This window comes from Heterodontus francisci, chromosome 33, assembly GCF_036365525.1.
Source record: "Heterodontus francisci isolate sHetFra1 chromosome 33, sHetFra1.hap1, whole genome shotgun sequence".
Classification (NCBI taxonomy): Eukaryota; Metazoa; Chordata; class Chondrichthyes; order Heterodontiformes; family Heterodontidae; genus Heterodontus; species Heterodontus francisci.
In genome coordinates, this window is record NC_090403.1 from 47,853,797 (window position 1) to 47,877,894 (window position 24,098).

General features: G+C 40.1%; 1 protein-coding gene across 1 annotated transcript in view; it reads left to right on the forward strand.

Moving 5' to 3' along the window:
* Positions 1-6,958, forward strand: part of med24 (mediator complex subunit 24) — a 66,163-nt gene extending 59,205 nt beyond the window's left edge. The window contains exons 25-26 of the mRNA XM_068013500.1: positions 277-425; positions 2,590-6,958. Coding sequence (XP_067869601.1) covers positions 277-425; positions 2,590-2,706 — 266 coding nt within the window. The 3' untranslated portion in view covers positions 2,707-6,958. The remainder of the gene's footprint in view (positions 1-276; positions 426-2,589) is intronic.
* The last annotated feature ends 17,140 nt before the right edge of the window (positions 6,959-24,098 follow it).

Consider the following 24,098-nt stretch of genomic DNA (forward strand, 5'->3'; position numbering starts at 1 on the left):
AATCTCATTGCAATTAAAAACAGTGGAGCATAAGACAGCAGGACAGATATGCAACTCCTATTTTATTTCAGTGGATGGAAGCCAGTATCTTGTTAAAATTTCATCTTGTGAATGCCCGTGGGAGGATCTCCCAGCTTTAACTGATCTTCTTTTGAAAGGGGATAATGTGAGAGGCTTTCTTCCAATGATGCAAGGTTGTACAGCTGAATTTTTAGAACAACTTGGTCAACAACATTTAGGACATTGACCCACAAATTTTCCCAATCTCCTTTTCAGCAAACTTGTTCCTGTTGATCTCCTCAATCCTGAGCTCGAGGGTGGCTGGTCCACACACCCAGTTTGTTCAGTGGTTCATGGAAGAATGTGTGGAGTGTTTGGATCAGGGGAGTCGTGGTAGCATTCTCCAGTTCATGCCTTTTACTATGGTAAGTCAAATCTAGAGACCAGCAGAGGTAATGGAAATATTATGCTCTTTTTAAATTAAAAGATTAATATCTATGTACAATGGTTAGCATTGATGCTATAAAACCGACGTGCACAACTAGTCCATTTTGCAAAGACTCTTTCTTTCTGGATTAACACAATTTAGAACACTTGGGCTGTTCAACTGGATTGTACTCCATCAAAATTGGCCAGACATTCAACATGTTAAACAATGGTCTCTGCCCACCTGCATATGTATGTCCTAAGACAGATCATTCAGAACAGCCAGAATCACTCAAAATTGGAGAGTAGATCCAGGTAGAGGAGTACGTAATTCCCTCCTTATATGAAAAGGTTAATAAAGACCTTTCGGAACATACTGGTATTTGATCATTCCTCATGTTTAATTGGTATGAAGGGTTCATTGCATAGTATATAGCCTAGTTATACACAACGCCAAGATGCCACTCACCCTCCTGAAAAAGCAGGAAACAAATGTAGCTGTTAAATTTTCAAAGGAATATGAAGCTGGTTTCTGTGTGTTATTGTATATGTATGTGTGTAATTTGAACCCTGAGATTTATTGGACCTCTAATGGGCAAAATGAAGTCATTGGGATCATTTATACTTCGTCTCGTGATCATTTAATGCTTCCTATCTTGTTATCTTGTTCATCGGGAAAGTATATTTTTCAATGGCCCTCAGCTGGCTGTGAATAGATAAACATGCTGGCATTTGAGGATGTGTCATGGAAGAATGAGTGATATTGTGATAGCAGCATCCTGTAAAATTACTTTATCCTCTTCCCTCCTCTGCTGAAGGAACTGACTCACTGTAGGGTGCTGTTCTATGGGTATCAGACTGTCTCCAGTTTTTTGCCAATGAGGGCCTTCCTGTAAGAGCCTGAATATCAAATGTCTGCAGGCAATTTGATTGTGGTTGGAGCTACAGATGTAAATTTGCTATCTTTAACTTGTTGCTGGGTTCCTTTCCAAAATCCTAGGTAGTGTCTCAACTAGATAACTTTGAGTTTTGTCAAGAGTGGGAAACTGACAGTCAGTAGACTATGCATTGAGGGTGTTAAGCTCTAAGCAGTGTTTCAAAATTGAGGAATGCCCATAATTATCAGTGGAAACTAATTTGATTCAGCCTATTATAACGAGTCGTCGATTCAGGTGTTTCAAATTTGATTTATCGTTCGAATTTCACATCAATTAATTTTTAATTGTTCAGCCTTCCAAAATTTTCTGTCATTCTTGTTATTAAAGTAGTGTTTCTGCATTGGGCTGTTTAATCACTTTGTAATTAGAGCTTCAAATTGAATATTTCCGTCGTCTTGATCATAACGTTTAGTAAGGTGTCAGCCTTGATTCAGTAGCAGCACTCTTGCCACAAATCAGGGTTGAAGCCCCCTCTGGAAAGTCGAGCACATAATCCTTCGATGCAGTATTGAGGGAGATGCTGTTTTTCGAATCAGACGTTGAAATAAAGCCCCATCTCTCCTATCAAGTGAACATATAAGATCCCACAGTACAAGAAAAGCAGGGGACTTCTCCCAGTATCCTGGCCAACATTGATCCCTCAACTAACACCTATAATGATCTGGCATTTATTTATTTAATTGCTATTTGTAGAGTTTGCTGTACACAAATTGACTGGTGAATTTCCTAAGTGACCACTCTTCAGAATTGACTAAAGCACTACGGGGTATCATGAGGTCATGAAAGCCGCATTATTCATTAAAGTTTGTTCTTTAAGTTGGCCAATATTTATTGTGTAAGAAGCTTGGGAATCTATTGTAATGCAAACTTTTAAAAAATTCTCTTCATTCTTTTACTGTATGCATGTGATGTACATTGCAGTATTTTAGTTATAATGCAGTATGAAATGGTGAAAGTTTATGCCATTCTTTACAATTCAACTCCCTGCCAGCCAGCCTTCAGCTACAAACTGAGCTTTAGATTTGCAAAAACTGGAAGCTTCTGTTTTCATGCTGGAGCAAGCACATATAAAGACCATCAATTAATTTTAAATAGTTGAGACTTTTTTTCAGGAGCAAAATGTGTCTGCAGGTTTTAGAATGAAGTTTTGCCACTTGGTGTATTATTTTGCACTTTGGATGTGTTTTCTGTTTGACGTCAGTTTACATCTTTTTTGCTGAAACAGGTTTCTGAATTGGTGAAACTGCCTGCCATGTCCAAACCAAAAACAGTGCTAGCGATAACTGATCTGGGTCTCCCTCTGGGACGCAGGGTGGCAGCAAAGGCCATTGCTGCTCTTTGAAGAAGGCCATTTCGTCTCTTCAGGCCTAACTAGGTGCAAAGGAATAAAGACACACCGATGAACTGTTCACATGCACCTGATACAGCGCATGCATTTACTTCATTCACAAATATTAAGCTAAGAAATTTACACATCAAAGAAATAGATTTGGGAGCAGCAAAAACAGTGTCAGAAATCCAATGTTGCATTTTCAATTGAATTGTGTATTTCTACAGTTATTAATTATAAATTTTGGGGATAATTATGCACTTCCAGCAAGAAGCCACACGGAAAGAGAATGCAGATTACGGAATCGGGACTACCTACGCACTCTCCAAATACAGCTTCCCAGCTGGGAACATATGATTGCCTCTTTTGTTTACGTTATTTGTGCCAGCACACAATAATTTATTGAGTCTCTTGGAGTTTTATGTATTGAGGTATGTTGTGCAGGGTTGTTGAGACAAAATCATTAGGAATGTTCAGAATACACTGGTTGCTATAATGGGAAAGCTAGGGATTAGCTTTGTTAAGTCAAATAGGCCTTTCTTGTCATCCAGTTTTCTTATGTTCCACTTTTTAGCACAGGACTACCAGTTAGGGTCATTTCTTGAACATCACCAATGGGAACATTGGGTATACAAATTGTGTACCTTTCCTGTATGTGTGCATTATCCTTTTTTTTTTTTCAAGTAACCTTCATGTCCCATTTATCCCTATCTATGCTGTTCTATTTATGCTGGGGTAGAGGTTTAAAATGTTCATCAAATCATTAAAATCTTACGAAGAGATTGATTTTTTTTTTCCCCCTAAGACAATTGAGGAAAGCTGTTAGTTTACCTTGATCATTGTAGTTAGGAGATTGGCTTGACTGTTCCTCAGAAGCAACAGTGAAGCAAGTTTGGTTTTGATTTAGGAAGTTATATTGAGATGAAAAGCAAATTTTACCATTAACGCAGTTGCCATTCCACTAGTTCTCTCAGAAAATTAACCCCCTCTCAGGTCTGATGATGTCCTTTTCTGATGAAGCATGAGTTATTGAGCCACTGCTACATGTCCATGATTCCTGTCAGTTCCAGGAATTCACAGGATGTCTTTTTAGGTCTTTCAGTGTTCAATTTAAGTGGGATTGTTAGAGGCCTGGAAGTTAGTCACTGTACGGTGTAGTAAGAAGAAAGAAATTCAGCTCTCTGCCACCTACTCAGCATGCCAATGTGGTTATATGTTGTTTTTTAAACTTGTATCTGAAACTAGTTACACAGTACTCAGGAAAATGGGAGTTGCTTGGGTGCAAAATTTCAATAAGGCTTTACATCTTGTGTCTAGCAACATTGCAATTGAAGAATTTCCCATTAGAACCTACATTTCAATTCACTTCTGAACCCAATTCCATTTGTATTGTGTTCTTTCAAACTGGTGAAGAGGAAGTGATTGGATGGGTTCAAAGATCCATGCCAAGCACAAACTAATGGGATTAAAGTTTCCTTTCAGTATCTCTTTGTCAGAGTGCTCGTTGAGTCCGTGCAGTCATGAACCAGTTCCACATGAACAACCATTAAACTCAGCTCCTAAAATTAATAGTTGATATTAGTTCAATCAAAAGAGTGCATGTGATATTGACAGAATTGCATATAAATGATTGATTTTTGGAAGGAGAAGTTAGTTTGCTGTTTGCAACATTTGGAAAAACAGTACAAATTCATACCTCCTTTCCAAGTAAGCCGCGGTTCTGTTCAAGATGTATGTATACCTTCAGACAAACAGTCGGAGATCTCTCTTCGTAGCAAGGCTATTCATGGTCACTGCCAGCAGCTTGATCAAGAGCACTCAATTACCCAGTGGAGACATGGAGGTTAAGAAAATAATGCCTATGCTGTTTGTCAGCAGATGTTCATCAACCTCATCTTGCAGTTACCCAGCACTGTTGAATTGTCAAACTTCTGTTGAGTTTTAATTGGTTACAGAGCAACCAGTGATCTTGTTCATTGCAGCATTTCTGCAGAATCCACATTAACCAGCTGCAGTACAGAATCAGGAAAAGCCACCTTGAAGAAGGAATTTGAAGCCCATTTCAAGCTAGGTGAATAGGAAATAAAAACAAGAAATGCTGGAAATACTCAGCAGGTCTGGCAGCATCTGTGGAGAGAGAAGCAGAGTTAACGTTTCAGGTCAGTGACCCTTCTTCAGAACTAGCAGATATTTGAAATGTGTAGGGAGGCACAGTGGCGCAGTGGTTAGCACCGCAGCCTCACAGCTCCAACGACCCGGGTTCAATTCTGGGTACTGCCTGTGTGGAGTTTGCAAGTTCTCCCTGTGTCTGCGTGGGTTTCCTCCGGGTGCTCCGGTTTCCTCCCACAGCCAAAGACTTGCAGGTTGATAGGTAAATTGACCATTGTAAATTGCCCCTAGTATAGGTAGGTGGTAGGAGAATTGAGGGAAGGTGGGGATGTGGTAGGGAATATGGGATTAAATGTAGGATTAGTATAAATGGGTGGTTGGTCGGTACAGACTCTTTGGGCTGAAGGGCCTGTTTCAGTGCTGTATCTCTCTATGACTATGAAAGGTTTTAAGCAAATAAAGCATGGGGGTGTGGCAAGAGATAACAAAGGAGAAGGTGTAAATAGGACAAGGTCACAGCGAATAGCTGACCACAGATGCTGAGTATTTCCAGCATTTCTTGTTTTTATTTCAGATTTCCAGCATCCACAGTATTTTGCTTTTATTTTGGGTGAATAGGAACATTACTCAAATACAGTGTCCTCTAAGCAGATGTCTTCAAAAGGCTGAAGCATGGCATTCAAGGCCAATACAATTGAAGGAATATGTCGCAAAGTGTTTCAGCTGTCCTATTCGAAAAGATTCAGCTCTAACTGATTGCTTAGCGTTTCACTTAGTTTGTGCCAAACATTTTACGGTTATCCCTTGAATAAGATTATCTGGTTTAATTTTGTTGTTGTGGATGTTCAAGATTTATTTTACTGTGCTCACTATTTTATATAAAGATTTTTACACTATGTGTACTGCTGCATTAAATTAATTCAACCAGATTTTCAAATATCCTGCCTTTGTCACATGAATTTTTCAATTGAAATTAATATTTCAAAAATTTGCGATGAGATCATCCTATCCTCCAGGTCCCTCTCTTCACCTGATTGCTACTGATTTAGCTGCTTTCAGTTGGAGTGCTCTTGGTGATGACGCTGCACTTGGCCTTATGTCTTTGACGTTGCAACCATTTCAGTATTTCTGGATAAAGAAAAGAAAAACAATGTGATAGTCCCTACTCTAACCAGTGGCATGTGTGCATAGCAGCTGAGGACTGATTGGACAGCACAGTTATCTTCTCCATGAAGGAATAACGCAACACCCTCCGCGTCGAAAGTAACATACAAAAAAAAGACACTTGGACAAGCTGTTGGTTGATGTGTGACAGGAGGGATAAAGGGAGAAAATTGGAGACGGTGGCGAAGGCTGGAAATTTAAAATGCCGATTATTCCTTGTTTTCTATGCACTACTGTTGCATTTTTTAATTTTAAAAAATCCAACAAAACTAGAACGGATTTTATTTTTTCTGGCAAATTTTCTGCTACTTCAGCTGCCAGGTTGAGTTGTGAGTAATAACATGGCCATTGTAATAATCTTATACTATGTTTTTGGAATTCTGTAAAGGTTTAATAGATACTGTTACTTTTTGCAACCAAATGATGAAGTGCTTTGTCCTATCTAGCTGTTAAGCTGCTTAGTGAAATAAAAATGTCTCTATCAATAGTTAGTTTATTAACCTGACTAATAAATAGAGATGTAAAGGCCTTCCTTTATTGGGCTGTCTGCAGCACCAGCTACTACATTGAGTTCTGTCTTTCCTCAGCTGTAATTAGTCTGGCCAAATTTAATATTTTCATTTTAATGTGTCGGCACCATTATCTTCAGTAATTATAATGTAGATTTATAAACAGACTACCTTAAGGCGGATTCTGGTCATTGATCAACCATGTAAAACTGCATCTTCCAATGTAGTAGAACTTTGAATTTAGGTTGTTGCAATAATAATAGTGGGCTGGAGGAGTTAGAACTTGAAAGGTATTTAAGGGCACAATTAGACTGCAGGGACTGCTGCATGTTATGCTGTGGTCAACTAAAACTGAAATGGCAGGATAACAGCTTGCAATGTACTAAATGAAATGTGGATTTTTTTTTAGCAATTTATACACATACACACTGATTTCAACCATGAGGCAAGTTTCCTGTTGGTTTAAAAGATTCTACCTATTATTGCAGTGTTGCAGTACTCTTATTTTTATTACCAAAGACCCTCAGCAAACCGTGCAGGTAGCAGAAAATAACATTACTGCGAAACTGTTATTTTCTATTTGGTGTGGCTGAATGCTCCACTGTGCCTGGTATAAAGCTCATAAGGACAGGGTCCTTGTATCTCCTGGATGATGGGCATTACTGTTTTGTCGAACAAAGAATGATGAAGCTGTGGCTTAGATAGATAATATAACATTTACTCGATTGGTCATTATAAAGATGTTCTGCATATCCTAAATATGAGGGGAAAAAAGACTGGTCCTGGATGTCGAAATTTCCCACAGCCAACTCAGGTGACGAATTCGCAGTAAAGTTGAGCAGCAAGGTGAAGAAATGTGAAAGGATAACATGGGAGATGAAGAAGCTACCAATCACAACTCTTTGGTTCTCTCTGTGGCTTGATTAAATTAAAGAGAGGAATCTCCCAGAGCTTTTTCCACAATTGGCCTCCATTTTTAACCACTCCTCAGAGTTTGGGACTGCGTAGCTGGAGAGGGAGGTGGTTAGTGGAAGTTACGCCATGCACAGACTCAATTGGAGCAACTGGTTGTTATTGGTCCTTGTTTGTATGTTCTTCTGACTTCAAGATCAGGAATTTGCCAATGTAGTGCAAAGAGCATTATCGTGTTCATGCCACATTTCAAAACCAACACACCATATCTCTATGAACCAGAGGTTCTTCAAAACCTGTAGATGTAACTATGAAATTACAACAGTGCACTTAGTGTTTTTGAAGTGGTCATTATTGTTAGATGGACAAATGAGGCAAACAATTTGCCCACAGCAAGGGCCCAAATAAAGCAATGAGCTAAATTACTAATTGTTTTGGTGTTGTTGGCTGACGGATGATTTTTGGCCAGGACACTGGAAGAATTTCCTGCTCTTGGAGTAGTCCCATGGGATCACTTACGTCCACCTTTGGTTTAATCTCATCCAAAGGTTAGTACCGACAACAATGCACCACTTCCTGAAGTGCCCAGCAGTGAATGTTGAACTTTTGACCTGACACAGGTGGCAAGAATGCTACTACTATGCCAAGCTGACATTGTGTTAGAATAATGTCGCGTTAGATTCATATGCATCTGTTTGGTTCCAATTCTCTTGAAGTTTATTAAGTTATTTTTGTGAAAGAAAACATCTGATACTGTGATGAAATTTCAAAAAATTAGTAGAAATTGCGCACTACAGCCAACACCAACTACTTCCTTTCAACCATAAGTAACACTTTTGAGCAACTCAACAACACATGACCTTGTTCTCTATTCTGAAACCACAGTACAGAATAAACAATACCTTGTTTATTCCAAATCACACGTGGGTGGGGAATTATACTGAAACTTTTGCATTTATTTTTCTACTTCCAAATCACTCATTTAGGCTAAATATCAGTAATGCACTGAACATAACAAAGCAAATTTCCTCATTTAGTGAAGCAGTCTAAAGGGACAGGAGACCCTCTGATGTGATGTGTTTGTATATGTGCTCAAACTGAAGAATGACTTCATATTCCAAAGAGACGCTAATCCACCTTGAACACTTGCAACAAGAGTTAGTACCTTGATTCAACTTGATTTTCACAAAATTAATCAGTCCAATTGTGATTTATTGATTAAAACTGAAACTCAAGCTGTCCTACTCTCTTTTACTTTACCTACTATATGCAGCGGTTCTATTCTCAGACTTCAAAAGAATATGTAATGAGGCGGTGCAGTCATCTCTTCAAAAACAATTGCTATCTTATGACATAATTTGCAGGTCCTATTATTCATTTCTGTGATCAAGCAGATCAAGATTGCAGTTTGGCACAGTTGTGATTTTTTTTTAAATTGAGAAACTAATGTGAAAGGCCGGCTGTTGTGCAGGACATCAAGATTGAAGAGAATAAATCAGAAAATAAGGTAAGTAGGGGCAGTGATTAAGTGATACTATGTTTATACTAAAAGCCTGAAGTTTTCAAGAGAAAGGAAATTAATAAATTTCACAGTTTTGAGGTGCAAAGAATAAATGAGTAAAAAAAGTGACGGGTTTATTGTAGAGGATGGTATATTTCGAGCGTAGAAAGAACGAAGTATAAATCATTCTCAAAAAATATTAATTGCAGTAACATCAATAAATTAAATGAGAAATTGGAGGCCAGATGTCAAAAAGATTGGTTATCAAATGAAAAGCTTTCTCCTGTACCCTGTATTTATTTTAGAAACATTTGGATATTGCATTGAGGGGGCTGAAGGGTCTACAGGATAGATGAGTTAAGATGGGCTGAATAGCCTCCTTAATTCACAACAATCTTGTGTTCATGAAATGAAGAATGGAAAGTGTTGGCTGATAAGCAGCAGAGGTCACAAAGATGAAGAAGGAACAGTGTATGGAAGATGACAAAGCCTGGGGAAAACCTTTTAATCATTTTTGACTCTTCCCAACAAGAAACGTGATAGCCACAAACATCGTTTTGGTGGCAACACTATATAATGGTATCTTGTTTAGAAATTCATGTTTCTGGACACTTGGGGGCTTTGGTGAGTTTTCTATTGCTTGACTATCTTCGGCATATTCAAATGCAGAGATAAATAATAAAGGCATTGACAGGGATAGCCATGCTGAAAGTACCTTTTGTAATGGGTATTTACAATATTAACTGCAGATTTCATTACTTTAGTAATTTATGAATGAAGTGCTTTTGACTGCTTGAAGAATGAGGGGTACCTTTCAAAGGGACAGGATGCACATAAGAAGAAGGAATAGTAGACCAGAAGTAAGGGATTTAAGAAATATAGGACTTGTTAAAAGTTCTGATTCTCGCATATTGAAGATGATGGATGGGGTACCATCAGAACTAGAAATGTTATTGGGAGTCCAGAGAGTAAGATTGTTAGTTTATCCATTTATGGGATGTGGGCAGTGCTGGAAAGGCTAGCATTTATTACCTTTCCCTAATTGCCCTTGAGAAGGTAGTGGTGAGCTGTCTTCTTGAATTGCTGCAGTCCATATGGTATAGGTAAACCCACAGTACTGTTAGGAAGGGAGTTCCAGATTTTAACCCATTGGCAGTGAAGGAACACTGATATAAGTCAGGATGGTGTGTGACTTGAAAGGGAGCTTGCACATGGTGGTGTTCCCATGCAGTTGCTGCCCTTCTAGGTGGTAAAGATTGTGGGTTTGGAAGGTGCTGTCGAAGGAATCTTGGTGAGTTGCTGCAGTTCATCTTGTAGATAGTCCACACTACTGCCACTGTGCTGATGGTGGTGGGGGTGATTGTTTAAGGTGGTGACTGGGGTGCCCAGCAAGTGGGCTGCTTTGTCCTGGATGGTGTCAAGCTTCTTGAGTGTTACTGGAGCTGCACTCATCCAGGCAAGTGAGGAGTGCTCAATCATGCTCTTGACTTGTGCCTTATAGATGGTGAACAGGCTTTGGGGAGTCAATTGAGTTACAGAATTCCCAGCCTCTGACCTCTTGTCACCACTGTATTTATATGGCTCATCCATTTAGGGTTTTTAAATTCTTTCATGGAATGTGGACATCACTAGCAAAGCCAACATTTGTTGCCTATCCCTAATTGCTCTTGACAATTGAGTGGCTTGCTAGGCTATTTCAGAGGGTAGTTAAGCGTCAGTCACATTGCTGTGGGTCTGGAGTCACATGTCGACCAGACCAGGTAAGGACAGCAGATTTCCTTCCCTAAAGGAGATTAGTGATCCAGATGGGTTTTTATGACAATCGATGATAGTTTCATGGCACCCTTATTGAGACTAGCTTTTTTAATCCTAGATTTTTAAAATTAATTAATTGAATTTCTGGTGGATGGTAACCCCCAGATGTTGATGGTGGGGTTTCGGCGATGGTAATGTCATTGAATATCAAGGGGAGATGGTTAGATTCTCTTTTATTGGAGAGGTGATCATTGCCTGGCACTTGTGTGACGTGAATGTTACTCACCACTTATCAGCCCAAGCCTGAATGTTGTCCAGGTCTTGCTGCATGTCAGCATGGACTGCTTCATTATCTGAGGAGTTATGAATGGGCCTGCACGCTATGCAATCATTAGTTAACATCTCCATTTCTGATCTTACCTGGCAGGATAAGTGGTCAGTGGTCTTGGTCCTTCATTTAAATCTGCTACACTTCAAACAGCAGCCTCTCTCAGGCACAGTGAAGGAGAAAAGGGTGGTCTTTGAGTTTTTCATCCACAGGAACAATCAAATTGACAGTGCCGAATATCCTTCTCATCGTCCTTCTTTAAGGAACGCTTCTCTCTTTTGCCTCACCAAAACAAAGTGAATGTTTTAACAGCTTCTCATCCATTTTATACAGCTATCAAAATGTTAAAACACCATGCAGGATCAGGCCACTGAGGGTTAATAAACCATTAGTTCAGTGACACAGCTAACACGGACAGGAAATCACAGGACACTAATGTTATACACAAACAGAAACATAGGCATACATAGGTTTTCTTCCTGACTCCTGCCTAAGTCTGTTCAGGACAGTTCCTAAACAACCCCAAATTATTTACTGATGACCTTCTAAGATCCTTTATCTTTCCACATGACTGCTGCGCACTGCGCACACACTTCAGAACCATAGAAAAATTACGGCACAGAAAGAGGCCATTCAGCCCTTCGTTTCTGCATTGGCCAAAAAAACTAGCCACCCTTATGTGTCCATGACACAGAGCTACAATTCCCTTTTCTGTTTTATCCTTCATTTGTTTGTTTGTTCATTATCCTAGGTGACATTTCAATTTCTTAAAAAAGTAACTTGCTAAATTACACTGGACATTTTTCACCTCAAAATTATCCCAAAGTGTTGCTGGAGTAACAGGTTTTGTTAATGTTCCATTGATTTCTTCCCTAAAGAATCTTATTTCTCTATATTCATAAAAGCCACCTAGACTGCTTTTTTTTGTTTTTCTAAATTTGGTTATCCCCTTAAACTTCAAAACATCTCTATCAGGGAAGATAGCATTTTAGATTAAATTCCAATTGTTTCCAAACTTTTAACATTTTTGTAAGAGGTTCCTAACCCAAGGATTTTTTTTGATACAGCGAAGATTATTCCAAATTCCAATTCACAGCAATAAACATTTGCCAATGTTATGAGTGAGCCTTATATCCAGAATTAAATACTCCCTCATACCATGAGATGATAACTTTGAAGTTCATTGTGGTTTCTCATGAAATTCCAGTTTTCCCAACTTAACAAGTCAGTTAACCTTAATAATTTAAACTCAATTCAAACCAATGCTTATTAACTACACACAGAATGGAATAGTACCTGCCTTTTTTTTAAAAAAAAAAGGTAAATTACGTCATTTTTCATGTTCTTTCTTCAGGTGCCTTTTCAAATGACTAATAAAACCAACAAAACTAAAGAAAAAGATTTAACGTTCTTACAACAAAATACTTAACACCAGTCTCTTAAACTAACTTTAAAATCTTTCCCCTATCTCCTTTATTTATCCTTTCTCTCCCTTAAACCAATTTTCAATTCCTGACGTGTTACTTAAAAACAGTCAGTAAGGCATGTTTTTAATTTAAACTGCAAAAAGGCAAAAGCAGATTTTAAAGCATAGTGTTTTACAACTTCAAATTGGAATTTTGCCAGGCATCTTCAAGCCTGAAGCTTATCTGTTACAAAATTCTTCATTGCCTTTTCACAGTTGCAAAACCAACTTTAAAATAAGAACAAAACATTACACCAGCATCTTTAATTTAAAATGTAATTCAATTTTAATACCCCATTTCTGGATGCACAATCTTGAATTGAAATGAACACACAACAGTCACAGTCACACTTCCTTAATTCCAAACAGCATAGAAATATTGATTCCTGTAATGAGTTATGAATTCAAAGTACCAAAAATCTGCATTAAATTCCCAGTCCCAAGCCCAAGGAATGCACACACAGGTTCAACTAGTTCACACCCAAAACATGACTCAAGGTAAAGGCCTGCTACCTGACCCGAACCCAACGGAGCCCAACGATATGTGTCGGGATCGGATCAGGCCAAGTCCGGGTCGGGCTTGGGTTGGGTCGAGCCGGTCACACAAGGTAAGTGCTCTGCCAGTAAGTTTTGAAATCAAAAAACTTACCTGAGCTGGGAGTCCAGGACAAAACTGAGTCTGCACAGTGAGCAAGTGACATCGCTATGACGTCATCACACATACGCTGGAACTTCCTGGAGGTTCCGTGTCGGAAGGTAAGTAAAGGGATGGTTGGGTCGAGTCGGGCTCGGGGCAAAATCGGAGGGACTCGGGTCGCATTGGGCTCTGGTCCGCTGCGGTTCGGTCAGGTTCTTTTTCCGGACCTGAGTAGGCCTTTAATTCAAGGTTCCCACAGAAATATATATGTGCAAGAATAGAACAAGTAACAGACTCACTTTCAACATTAAATCCAGACCACAAAGGATTAACAACTGTTACCCCAACAGAACACAAACCACATAGACAAGGACAATAATTCATGGAAGCTTTCAGCATTCATTCAGACTTGAACAAAGGCACAGTAACTTGCTTTTACTCACTTTAAATTTCGCTAAAGCATCTTGTTTGAGTTGTCCCTCTTACCTCAACCTCTCACTTTCCCACTCTGGCTCTCGCCCTTCGAACACTTGTAACCTGTCTCTTCCTGAGTTAGCCTAGCTAATTCAGACTTTCGGACTGATAGCACTTGCATAATATTTGTCTGTCTTTCCACCATTCTTTATGCTTATCTGGGGTCCATGAGGGATCCCAACCTTCCTTGATCATTTTATCTAACGTCGTCTTGTCTCTGGCTGTCAAAAATACAGTGGGGACCTTTCGGGTCCCCACTCCAGATCCCTGTTTGCCATGGCTGATGTTTTATAGTCTATTGTTACAATTTGTGTGGGAAATGGACCACTCCTTTCCTCTACAGTCATTTTTTACTTCGCCTGGTTTACCCCGAGAACAATATTACCTCCTTGTTTACCCAAGGAACCGCGATCCTGGTGCTGCGCCATCCTTAGTTACTCCACCTATAGACCCGTTCTTTGGTTCAGATCCTCAAATCGGCCCACCAGCTTCCCGTCCTGAACGCCGACCTCCCTATCTAATGGGTGGTAAAGTAAGTGTACTCACCCGCTCGCTGAGGCCAACGTTTGACCAGGTACTGGTGACCGAACCTCAAGGGTCCTGCCGACTATGCCAAACTGTTGTGGAAAAATCTAACCATTCTAGAGTCCACGGGATTAAAGCAAATAAAGACTTTATTTCAAACATATGCAAGGGAGAAGACTTTAGTTAACCACCCCGCCCCCGCCCCGAGAGCCTTCTCAATGATGCAATGTTTTACAGCACACATAGGATACAGTAGTCATTACTCATTGATCACATTACCCCCGATGCATACCAGGTTTACAACTTGATCAATGAACTGGATTGTATGGCCCCAACATAGGTTTCCTGTTATCTCAGCCCCCAGCCTTGACGCTGCTAGTTCCTGTGGCTTATTGTTGCCTGTCTAGTTTTTGTGACAGACCGAAAATGTTAACTCTGTTTCTCGCTCCACAGATGCTGCCAGACCTGCTGAGTATTTTCAGCACTTTCTGTTTTTATTTCAGATTTCCAGCATCCGCAGTATTTTGCTTTTATTTGCATGTTTACACAGGCTGTTTGATTCAAAACTACAGCGTTCTAAGATTATTAATGCATTCTAATGCTAAATCTACTATTGTTGACCCTTTAGCCCCACTTCAAGGACAGTAGGAGTCAACTTTCATAAGCAAAAGAGAGTGTCTGACATCAGTGAACCTGAGTAGATATCTGTGACGCACCTAAATTTGTAGCAGTCAGCTTGGCTCACTGTAGTACTCTGAATCAGAAGCCTGAGGGGTGAAGCTTTTGTGACTGAAACCTGTAAGAAAGAGCGCAGGGTCAATGATCAGCTATAGTCCTTTTGGCGAATACCTTTGTGGCAAGGAGTTTCTCGTGAATTTATATTGGGCTATCTGCATGTGTATCATCAGTCAGTGGAGAAACTGCACTAATTTGATTTCATGGCAATATTTCAGGGCATTAGATGTGAACAGTCATTTTCAAGGTTGAATGTATGTAAGAAAGTAGCTCAGGGAGAAGTGCCTTTATTGTTGTGTTATGTGACGGGAATAGCAAAGTTTGCAATGAGTACCGTTCACTTTAACTATTTAAATATAAATTGTCTGTTGGTTTATGGCCAAAGTCTCAGTATGATAGTATGTTTATTAAACACATCAAAGATGAGAAGTGCTTGGCAGTGCATGATATATTTTAGTAAACCAGAGTACATAGGCAAGGGTTCGCGGTTCCATATCTGGATACCTTAAAAAGCAGACTCTGAATTACAGAAGGCATGACATCCATTCATAGGGAATGGTTGTTGATGCTGAAGGCAAGTAAAATATCTAGCATAAAGTCCAATACATAATATTTTAACTATCTCACCATCACTCTCCCTTACCCCTTCTTTCTCTCTCGTTCCCCCCTCCTTGCCCCACATGCTGCTTTCAGTCAGAAATGTTGCTTTGTCACCCATTGTTCCCACATACGTGTCAGTAATTCTCTTTTATAAAATGAAAATATAGATCAGAGCATTATTAAGAAAGATATGTTTTCCAAGCATACATGTAGTTCTACTTTATAACATCTGAAGAAGTTCACGCAATCACTTTATTTATTTAGAGATACAGCACTGAAACAGGCCCTTCGGCCCACCGAGTCTGTGCTGACCAACAACCACCCATTTATACAAACCCTACACTACCTCTATATTTTCTACCACATCCCCACCATTCTCCTACCACCTACCTACCTACACTAGGGGCAATTTACAATGGCCAATTTACCTATCAACCTGCAAGTCTTGTGGAGGAAACCAGAGCACCCGGCGGAAACCCATGCAGACACAGGGAGAACTTGCAAACTCTGCACAGGCAGTACCCAGAATCGAACCCGGGTCACTGGAACTGTGAGGCTGCGGTGCTAACCACTGCGCCACTGTGCCGCCCAAATAGCAGATAGAAACTTTCAAATGATTTGTTAGTCAATTACAGATAGACATACTGATCTCAATGGAATAGATATACTGCTGATAGATTTAACTGTAGATCAGATCACATATCAAATGTCAGAGTAGAACTGAAAGTAGCACTCTAAATATTTCGGTCCTGGGCGAGTCTGAATATGTATGGTACGTTGTGAAATTGGCCTCTTGTCGGAAACCAAAATGCGAGCTATTCAGAAATGACAGGTCAGATCACACAATGCTTACCATTGTGGGCTCCAGGTATAAAGTAGATGTCTGCGGCTACATGATAATTAAGTATGAAAATACCACCTTGATCTTGGTGTATGGTGCAGTATGTGATAGCTAACAGTGGAAAATGTGGACTCCAATCCAGTGTTTTAAGTTATGTGGTGATTTCATCCCCCCACCCCCCGGTGCTATTTTGTACATTTGCACGCCATTCCTAGTGGCTGTTACAACCGCCTCTTTGCTGTGGTTCCTGCAAACCTGTAAGTCGTAGTGTGAGTATTCAAATCTTTACAAGCTACCATTCCTCCTGCCCCTTTCAACCACCACAAAAACAACCCATCTCATATCACCCGGGTCTCCATCACTAATTGGTCAGGACCGAGGTGTTACCATCCAGATAGTCTCCCACATGCAACAAATGTATTTGAACTTAAGAATACATATGAACATATGTATTAAGAGTAGGAGTGGGTTGCTTGGCCCTTCGAGCCTGCTTCGCCATTCATCAAGATCATGGCTGATCTGATTGTAACCTCAACTCCACATTCCCACCTACCCCCAATAACCTTTCACCCCCTTGCTTATCAAGAATATATGTGCCTCTGGCTTAAAAATATTCAAACACTCTGCTTCCACCGCCTTTTGAGGAAGAGAATTCCAAAGACTCATGTTGCTCCGAAAGAAAAAATTTCTCCTCATCTCTGTCTTAAATGGGTGACCCCTTTTTTTTAAACAGTGACCCCTAGTTCTAGATTCTCCCATAAGATGAAACATCTTTCCCACATCCACCCTGTCAAGACCCTTCCGAATATTTTATGTTTCAATCAAGTCGCCTCTTACTCTTCTAAACTCCAGCGAATACAAAAGCCAAGCCTGTCCAACCTTTCCTCATAAGACAACCCGCCCTTCCAGGTATTAGCCTAGTAAACCTTCTCTGAACTGCTTCCAACGCATTTACAACCTTCCTTAAATAAAGAGACCAATACTGTACACAGTACTTCAGATGTGGTCTCACCAATGCCCTGTATAACTGAAGCTTAACCTCCCTACTTTTGTATTCAATTCCCCTCACAATAAACAATAACATTCTATTAGCTTTCCTAATTACTTGCTGTACCTGCATACTAACTTTTGCGATTCATGCACTAGGACACCCAAATCTTTCTGCAACTCAGAGCTCTGCATTCTCTCACCATTTAGATAATATGCTTTTTTATTCTTCCTGCCAAAATGGACAATTTCACATTTTCCCACATTATGCTCCATTTGACAGATCTTTGCCCACTCACTTAACCTATCTATATTCCTTTGTAGCCTCCTTATGTTCTCTCACAACTTACTTCCCTACCTATCTTTGTGTCACCAGCAAACTTAGCAACCATACCTTCAGTCCTTTCATCTGAGTCATTTATATAAGTTGTAAAAAAGTTGAGGCCCCAGCATTGATCCCTGTGGCACACCACTCGTAACATCTTGCCAATCAGAAAATAACCCATTTATGCCTACTCTCTGTTTCCTGTTAGCTAGCTAATCTTCTGTCCATGCCAATATGTTACCCCCTACACCATGAGCTTTTATTTTCTACAATAACCTTTGATGTGGCACCTTATCAAATGCTTTCTGGAAATCTAAGTACAGTACATCCACCGGTTCCCCTTTATGCACAGCACATGTTACTTCTTCAAAGAACTCCAGTAAATTGGTTAAACATGATTTTCCTTTCACAAAACCATGTTGACTGTGCCTGATAACCTTGAATTTTTCTAAGTGACTTGCTACAACATCTTTAATCATAGCTTCTAACATTCTCCCTCTGACAGATGTTAAGCTAACAGGCCTGTAGTTTCCTGGTTTCTGTCTTCCTCCCTTTTTTAAATAGAGTTATGTTGGCTATTTTCCAATCTAATGGAACCTTCCCCAAATCTAGGGAATTTTGGAAAATAAAATCCAGTGCATCAGTTATCCCACTAGCCACTTCTTTTAAGACCGTAATGTTATGACCAGGGAAGAAAGGTGTCTAGGGGTCTGTTACTGTCTTCACCTGGTCTTATTGTAACAGGGTTTATTTTTTAACACACTGTGTTCTGAGCTCCCCCTTTGTGAATCCTTGTTCACAACTTTCCAATTATAAAGCAAAGAAATGAGCATAAACAGGCTTTCTCAGGTTTAAAGAAGAAACATGAAATTTATTAAACCATAAACTTAAACTCTAATACGGTTAACGCCTACGGATATACGACACGCCCATGCTAGCATGCACATGCAATACATGAAAATAGGGACTGAAAAGAGCAGAAGAAAAAATAAAATGGAGAGGTTTGAGGCAGCTTCTAAGCAGTTTCCAGCTCGCCGTAGAGTCCTTGATTGCAGACTGCTCTTACTTTTCATTGGGGCCCAGTATTCTTCTTAAACCTTGTTCACTGTAGGAGACCTTTCTCTCTTTGAGGTTCACGTGTCTTCAATGGTTTCCAAAGCTGGTGAGAGCGAGATGAGAGCAGACAGGAGAGAGGTCTTCGCAGTCCAGGAGAAAAGTGCTTTCTGAGTTTCAAACACTCTGTGGCAAGTTCAAAATTCAAACAACTCCAACAGTCAGCCAGCCATGTGATCAAACTGGTCCAACCACATCTGTTTGTGTATTCAGCCATCTTAGCAGTTCACTTGGAATGTTAGCCTTTCCACCATCAAGTCTGGTAATCAAAAGCCCATTGTGGATTAAATTGGAGCAGGGAATAGCCCCTTTGTTCTTTGAAGTACTGTCTGTGGATATGCTAATGTCTCTCTCCAGCCAAAGTTTCCAATTGTTTTTTAAAGCAAGTTCTTTCTTCACCATCAGCAGTTTAAAATCAATGTTCATGTGGCAAAATTAATTTTCCTCATTCTTGGCAGGTGGCGGTGTGCCAGACACCTCCACACTCGGGGGAATGAAATGCGATTTGAAGAAAAATGGCATATTTCATTACAGGGTTTGAGAAAAATATAAGATACAGAAAGAAAAACCTTGCATTTCTCTCATTCATTTCCATTCATTCACCAATCTTAAAGCTTATTAAAAGTGGTCTTTTCTGGTGCCAGGGCTACTTTAATTTTCCCTTTATTTCCTCAGGAGCAGTAGTGGGCGGGTCTATCCTGAACAATCTGAGTCATGCAAAGACTTTTTACTTCAGGGGATAGGTGGTTCCCTTTTCCTCTGACTGTGGGGGAGGAGTCTTTTTTACTATCCCCTTTGTTCTCTGGGACACTCCTACCTATAGGTATTTGTGCAGACGGCTGCACTCTCCTGTGGCACTTCGACTAGGTGGGGCATCACCCTCATGGGTTTTTTCTGCCCCCTAGAGGTCTTTTTGTCTCTGCAGGTTCCTGTAAATGCTGGTCGCAACTCTGGTGGGGTGCTTCTGGAGTCTGCATTTACATAGGAGGATGTGGGGTCTAACTTCACATTTCTCGGGGTTGGCTGACCAGACAGTAGGGGTTTTCATCTGGGATTCTTCCCGGACTTCCTTTAACCTGCCCTCTTGGTCACTTTTTCCCCTTCTCTTTCTAAACTTTTGCCAGCCGTGTGCCTGCCTGTCCCATCTGTTTGTTTATTCGGCCATCTTAGCAGTTCACTTGGAATGCTAGCCTTTCCACCTTCAAGTCTGGTAATCAAAAGTCCATTGTGGATTAAATTGGAGCAGGAAATAGCCCCTTTGTTCTTTGAAGTACTGTCTGTGGATATGCTAATGTCTCTCTCCAGCCAAAATTTGCAATTGTTTTTTAAAGCAAGTTCTTTCTTCGCCATCAGCAGTGTAAAATCAATTGTTCATGTGGCAAAATTAATTTTCCTGATTCTTGGCAGATGGGGGTTTGCCTGACACTAGGATGAAGTTAGCCCACAGCTCCAACAATTTGCTCAGTACTACTTCCCTGGTGATTGTAATTTTCTTGAGTTCGTCCTTCCCTTCCATTTCCTGATTTACAGCTATTTCTGGGATGTTACTTGTATCCTCTATAGTGAAGACTGATGCAAAAGATCTGTTCATTTGCCATCTCCTTATTTTCCCTTATTAAGAATATTCTACATTGATTCCTCCTGCAGCATACAGTGGACATCTGCACAATGTGTTTGTGATCAGAATGCTATCAGAATTCAAACAATGGAATTAATTAATGGCATTTCAGATTTTGTTGGGGGGGGGGGGTGGTTGCTGTCCATAGCTTTTTGTTTCCACTCTTTTAAGGGTTAATCAAACTGTGAAACCCGAGGCCTTGCATTCCAGCTTTTAAAGCCCAGATAACTCAATCCTGTTTGCACTTTTATTTTGTGTTCCCTGCTGTGTTTTGCTCAAGTTTGTTGAGCCTGGAAGTTTGGAAAGGGCTGTTCTCAAAACTGCAACCATATTGGTGGATAACTTCTAACTTAGGACAGCATTTTCTGTCAGTAACAGCAGACGGAAATATGAAAGCTAATGGGAACATGAATTTAAACTTTGTGTGGCTCCAAGAAATGGACCCATGTAACCAACAACAACAAAGCTTGGATCTCTGTCTCAAAGGGATGTTTTGTCATAGTTAAGGTAATGCCTTTTGATCATCTATTTTGCTCATGCCTATTTTATTTTAAATTTCCTCAGTTGCTGTCTTTCTCCTGCCAGCAATACTTCTTGATGAAAAGCAAAAAATTCCAGAAATATACTGCAAATTCATTAGCTTGGTAAAGAGAATTGACACATTGAGGTTTCCTTGGACCCTTTGCACATTGCAGATTTCCAGTGTTTGCAGTTCTTTTTGATTAATTGTATCTTTTTATTCAATTATTCTTGGCCTTTAGGTTACTCTTTTCCTCTTTATTCAGGATTTTAGACTTGCTCTTACTCCTCATCCTGATTTTAATCTCTAACCCAGTTGCCCTTGCTATCCCTGCTCTGAAAAGACAGACGGGATTAACATCGCATCCAAAATAATGTAGCACTCCACACTACGACACTAGAGGGTCAACCCAGATAATGAGCAAGGTCTGGAATGGAGCTTGAACTTACACATTCAGTCTCTGCTAGCAACTGAAGTAAGCTGAGATGATGGGACACAACTAAACTCTCTGATTCCCAAGCACAAATGGTTGCTCGTTCTTTAGCTGCTCCAAACTCAGCGTAAACTACTAAAAGCTTAGATGTTGGGAGAGGAGAGAGTTCAAAAATTGGAATCTTTGCCCCCTTCAGCGACAAAATCTTCCATTATACAATTGGAAACAAATTTCCAACTGTGGGGTTTATGTGGAGGAAGGGAGGACAACTGAAGGCATGCACAAAAACACAGTGAAGTGCACGTCTTTTTCAAAATTGGAAAAGGGCACTGCCCACCTCACTGCTTTATGAAACCCCAGAGGACTGGCTGAATCAATCTATGTTCTAAAGGTTGACAAAATTTCTAATTGCATTAGTTTGGTTGCAATAGGGGATGGAAAGGCTCAACTTACGTGACTCGGCTTACTTGAGCAATGGCAGGCTAGTTCTGCAGACAGCCATTTCCGACTAGAATGGTGCGCATCTGAAACAAAAGGTACAATTAACCTACAAAGAAATGTAGGCGGCACAGTGGCGCAGTGGTTAGCACCGCAGCCTCACAGCTCCAGGGGCCCAGGTTCAATTCTGGGTACTGCCTGTGTGGACTTTGCAAGCTCTCCCTGTGACTGCGTGGGTTTTCACCGGGTGCTCTGGTTTCCTCCCACAGCCAAAGACTTGCATGTGGTAGGTAAATTGCCCCTAGTGTAGGGTGTAGGTAGGTGGTAGGGAATATGGGATTACTGTGGGGTTAGTATAAATGAGCGGCTGTTGGTCGGCACAGACTCGGTGGGCTGAAGGGCCTGTTTCAGTGCTGTATGTCTAAATAAAAATAAATAAAATGAGACCTGGTTAATGTGTGCCAGCTAGCCAATGTTCTGCAAATGAATGCATTTCAGAAAATGGTAGTGGGTAGAAAAAAAAGATACAAATAATAGAAGCAAATGATACAAACTGGTACAAAAAGGTCAGACAGTGTCTGAAAAAGAAGACTAACCTGAAAGGGGAATTCCACCTAAAATATTAACTTGGCTCTCTGTTAGATGCTGATTGATTTGCTGTGCTTATTCGGTTTATATGGTAGATAACTGAATTGTGGCGAAGACTGAATGGTGACCATGTCAACTGACATAACATCAGCAGAAATCAAGAGAAGCCTATTTGGATGGAAAGAGAGAAAGGCAATCATCTTTTCTTTTGATTTTAAAGGCTTAAAGATATTAGGGGAGATGTTGCTGAGTGATATAGTTCATATACTGAAACCTACAAGTGTCTGGTCTAAAGAATAATTCTAATCTTCCAAGTCTAGATTACAATGCAATCTTTCAAGATTACTTTGCTATGCAACAACCAAACCATTTCCTGTGAGGGGCATTTTTAAAAAAAATAGATTTTATTGAAATGAATTAAAAAATAAAACAATGTTTTAGTGTCCTATAGCATGCTGTGAGCACTATTTATCTCCAAACTTCTGCATAACAAAGTGTTATGATACAGATTCACATTCAATATGTCTCAAAACCTTTCTCCTTAAAAAGGAAAAACATCAGGAGGATTAATCCCTGGCATGTGCCCTCCTGTCCCTCCTGGTAGTTGGCTGTAAAGTAGCACTGACATCGGGACTGGGATAAAACCTTCAGTCTTCCCTGTCAGTTGGAGAAAGTGCACAGCATGGAAAGAATGCAAGAAAAAAAGGGATTATTACATTTATATAGCTCTTAAAATTCTCAGAAGCATCTCAAATTGTTCCAACTTAAATTAATTAGTTTTGTGCAGTGATTGTTATGCAGTCATAGCATTATACAGCACAGAAACAGGCCCTTCGGCCCATCGTGTCCGTGCCGGCCATCAAGCACCTAACTATTCTAATCCCATTTTCCAGCACTTGCCCTGTAGCCATGTATGCTATGGCGTTTCAAGTGCTCGTCTAAATACTTCTTAAATGCTGTGAGGGTTCCTGCCTCTACCTTCAGGCAGTGTATTCCAGATGTGGATGCAAATGCAGCAGCCCTCAAACAAAAGTGAGATGAATGCAGAATTACTTTCTTTTGTTAATGTTAGTTGAGGAAATCATGTTGGCCAGGAGAAGAAAGGAAATATGTCGAAATGCAATATTGAATCTACCACGTTTTTGATAGTTTAACATCAGTTGTGGGGTAGTTACTAGAATCTATCATTGGGGACAGAGTGACTGAGAACTTGAACAATATTAGCTGATCAATGAGCATCAGCATAGATTTGTGAAGGATATGTCATGTCTTCCTAATCTAGTTTGAGGAGGTCACATGTAGGAGATTTAAAGTAGCATAATTGGAGGGATGTTACAATTAGTGTTTCCAAAGGATCTGTCCTGGGATCTCAGATTTTTACCACATATTTTAATGGCTTAGATGGAAGAATGCAGGGTTGAATATCCAAGTCTACAGATGACGTTAAGTACGAAGTGATAGTAAGTTGTGTAGATGGAAACAGGAAGTTACAAAGGAATAGAGACAGATGAAGTAAGTGGGCAAAACTAAGGCAGATGACATTCAATATGGGGAAGTGTGAGGTCATCTACTCAGGTTGCAAGAAAAACAAATGGGAAATTTTCATAAAGCGGAGAGACCAGGAACTGCAAAAGAAGTTTTTATGTCCATAGATACAAATTACTAAAAGGTAGTGCTCAGGTGCAAAACGTAGTCAAAAAGGCGAATGAAATGTTGTTCTATATCTCAATGGGGCTGCAATACAAAGGGGAGGAAGTGATGCTTCCACTGTAGAGAGCTTTGATCAGACCCCATCTGGTGTAAATGAATTCAGTTTTGGGCACCACA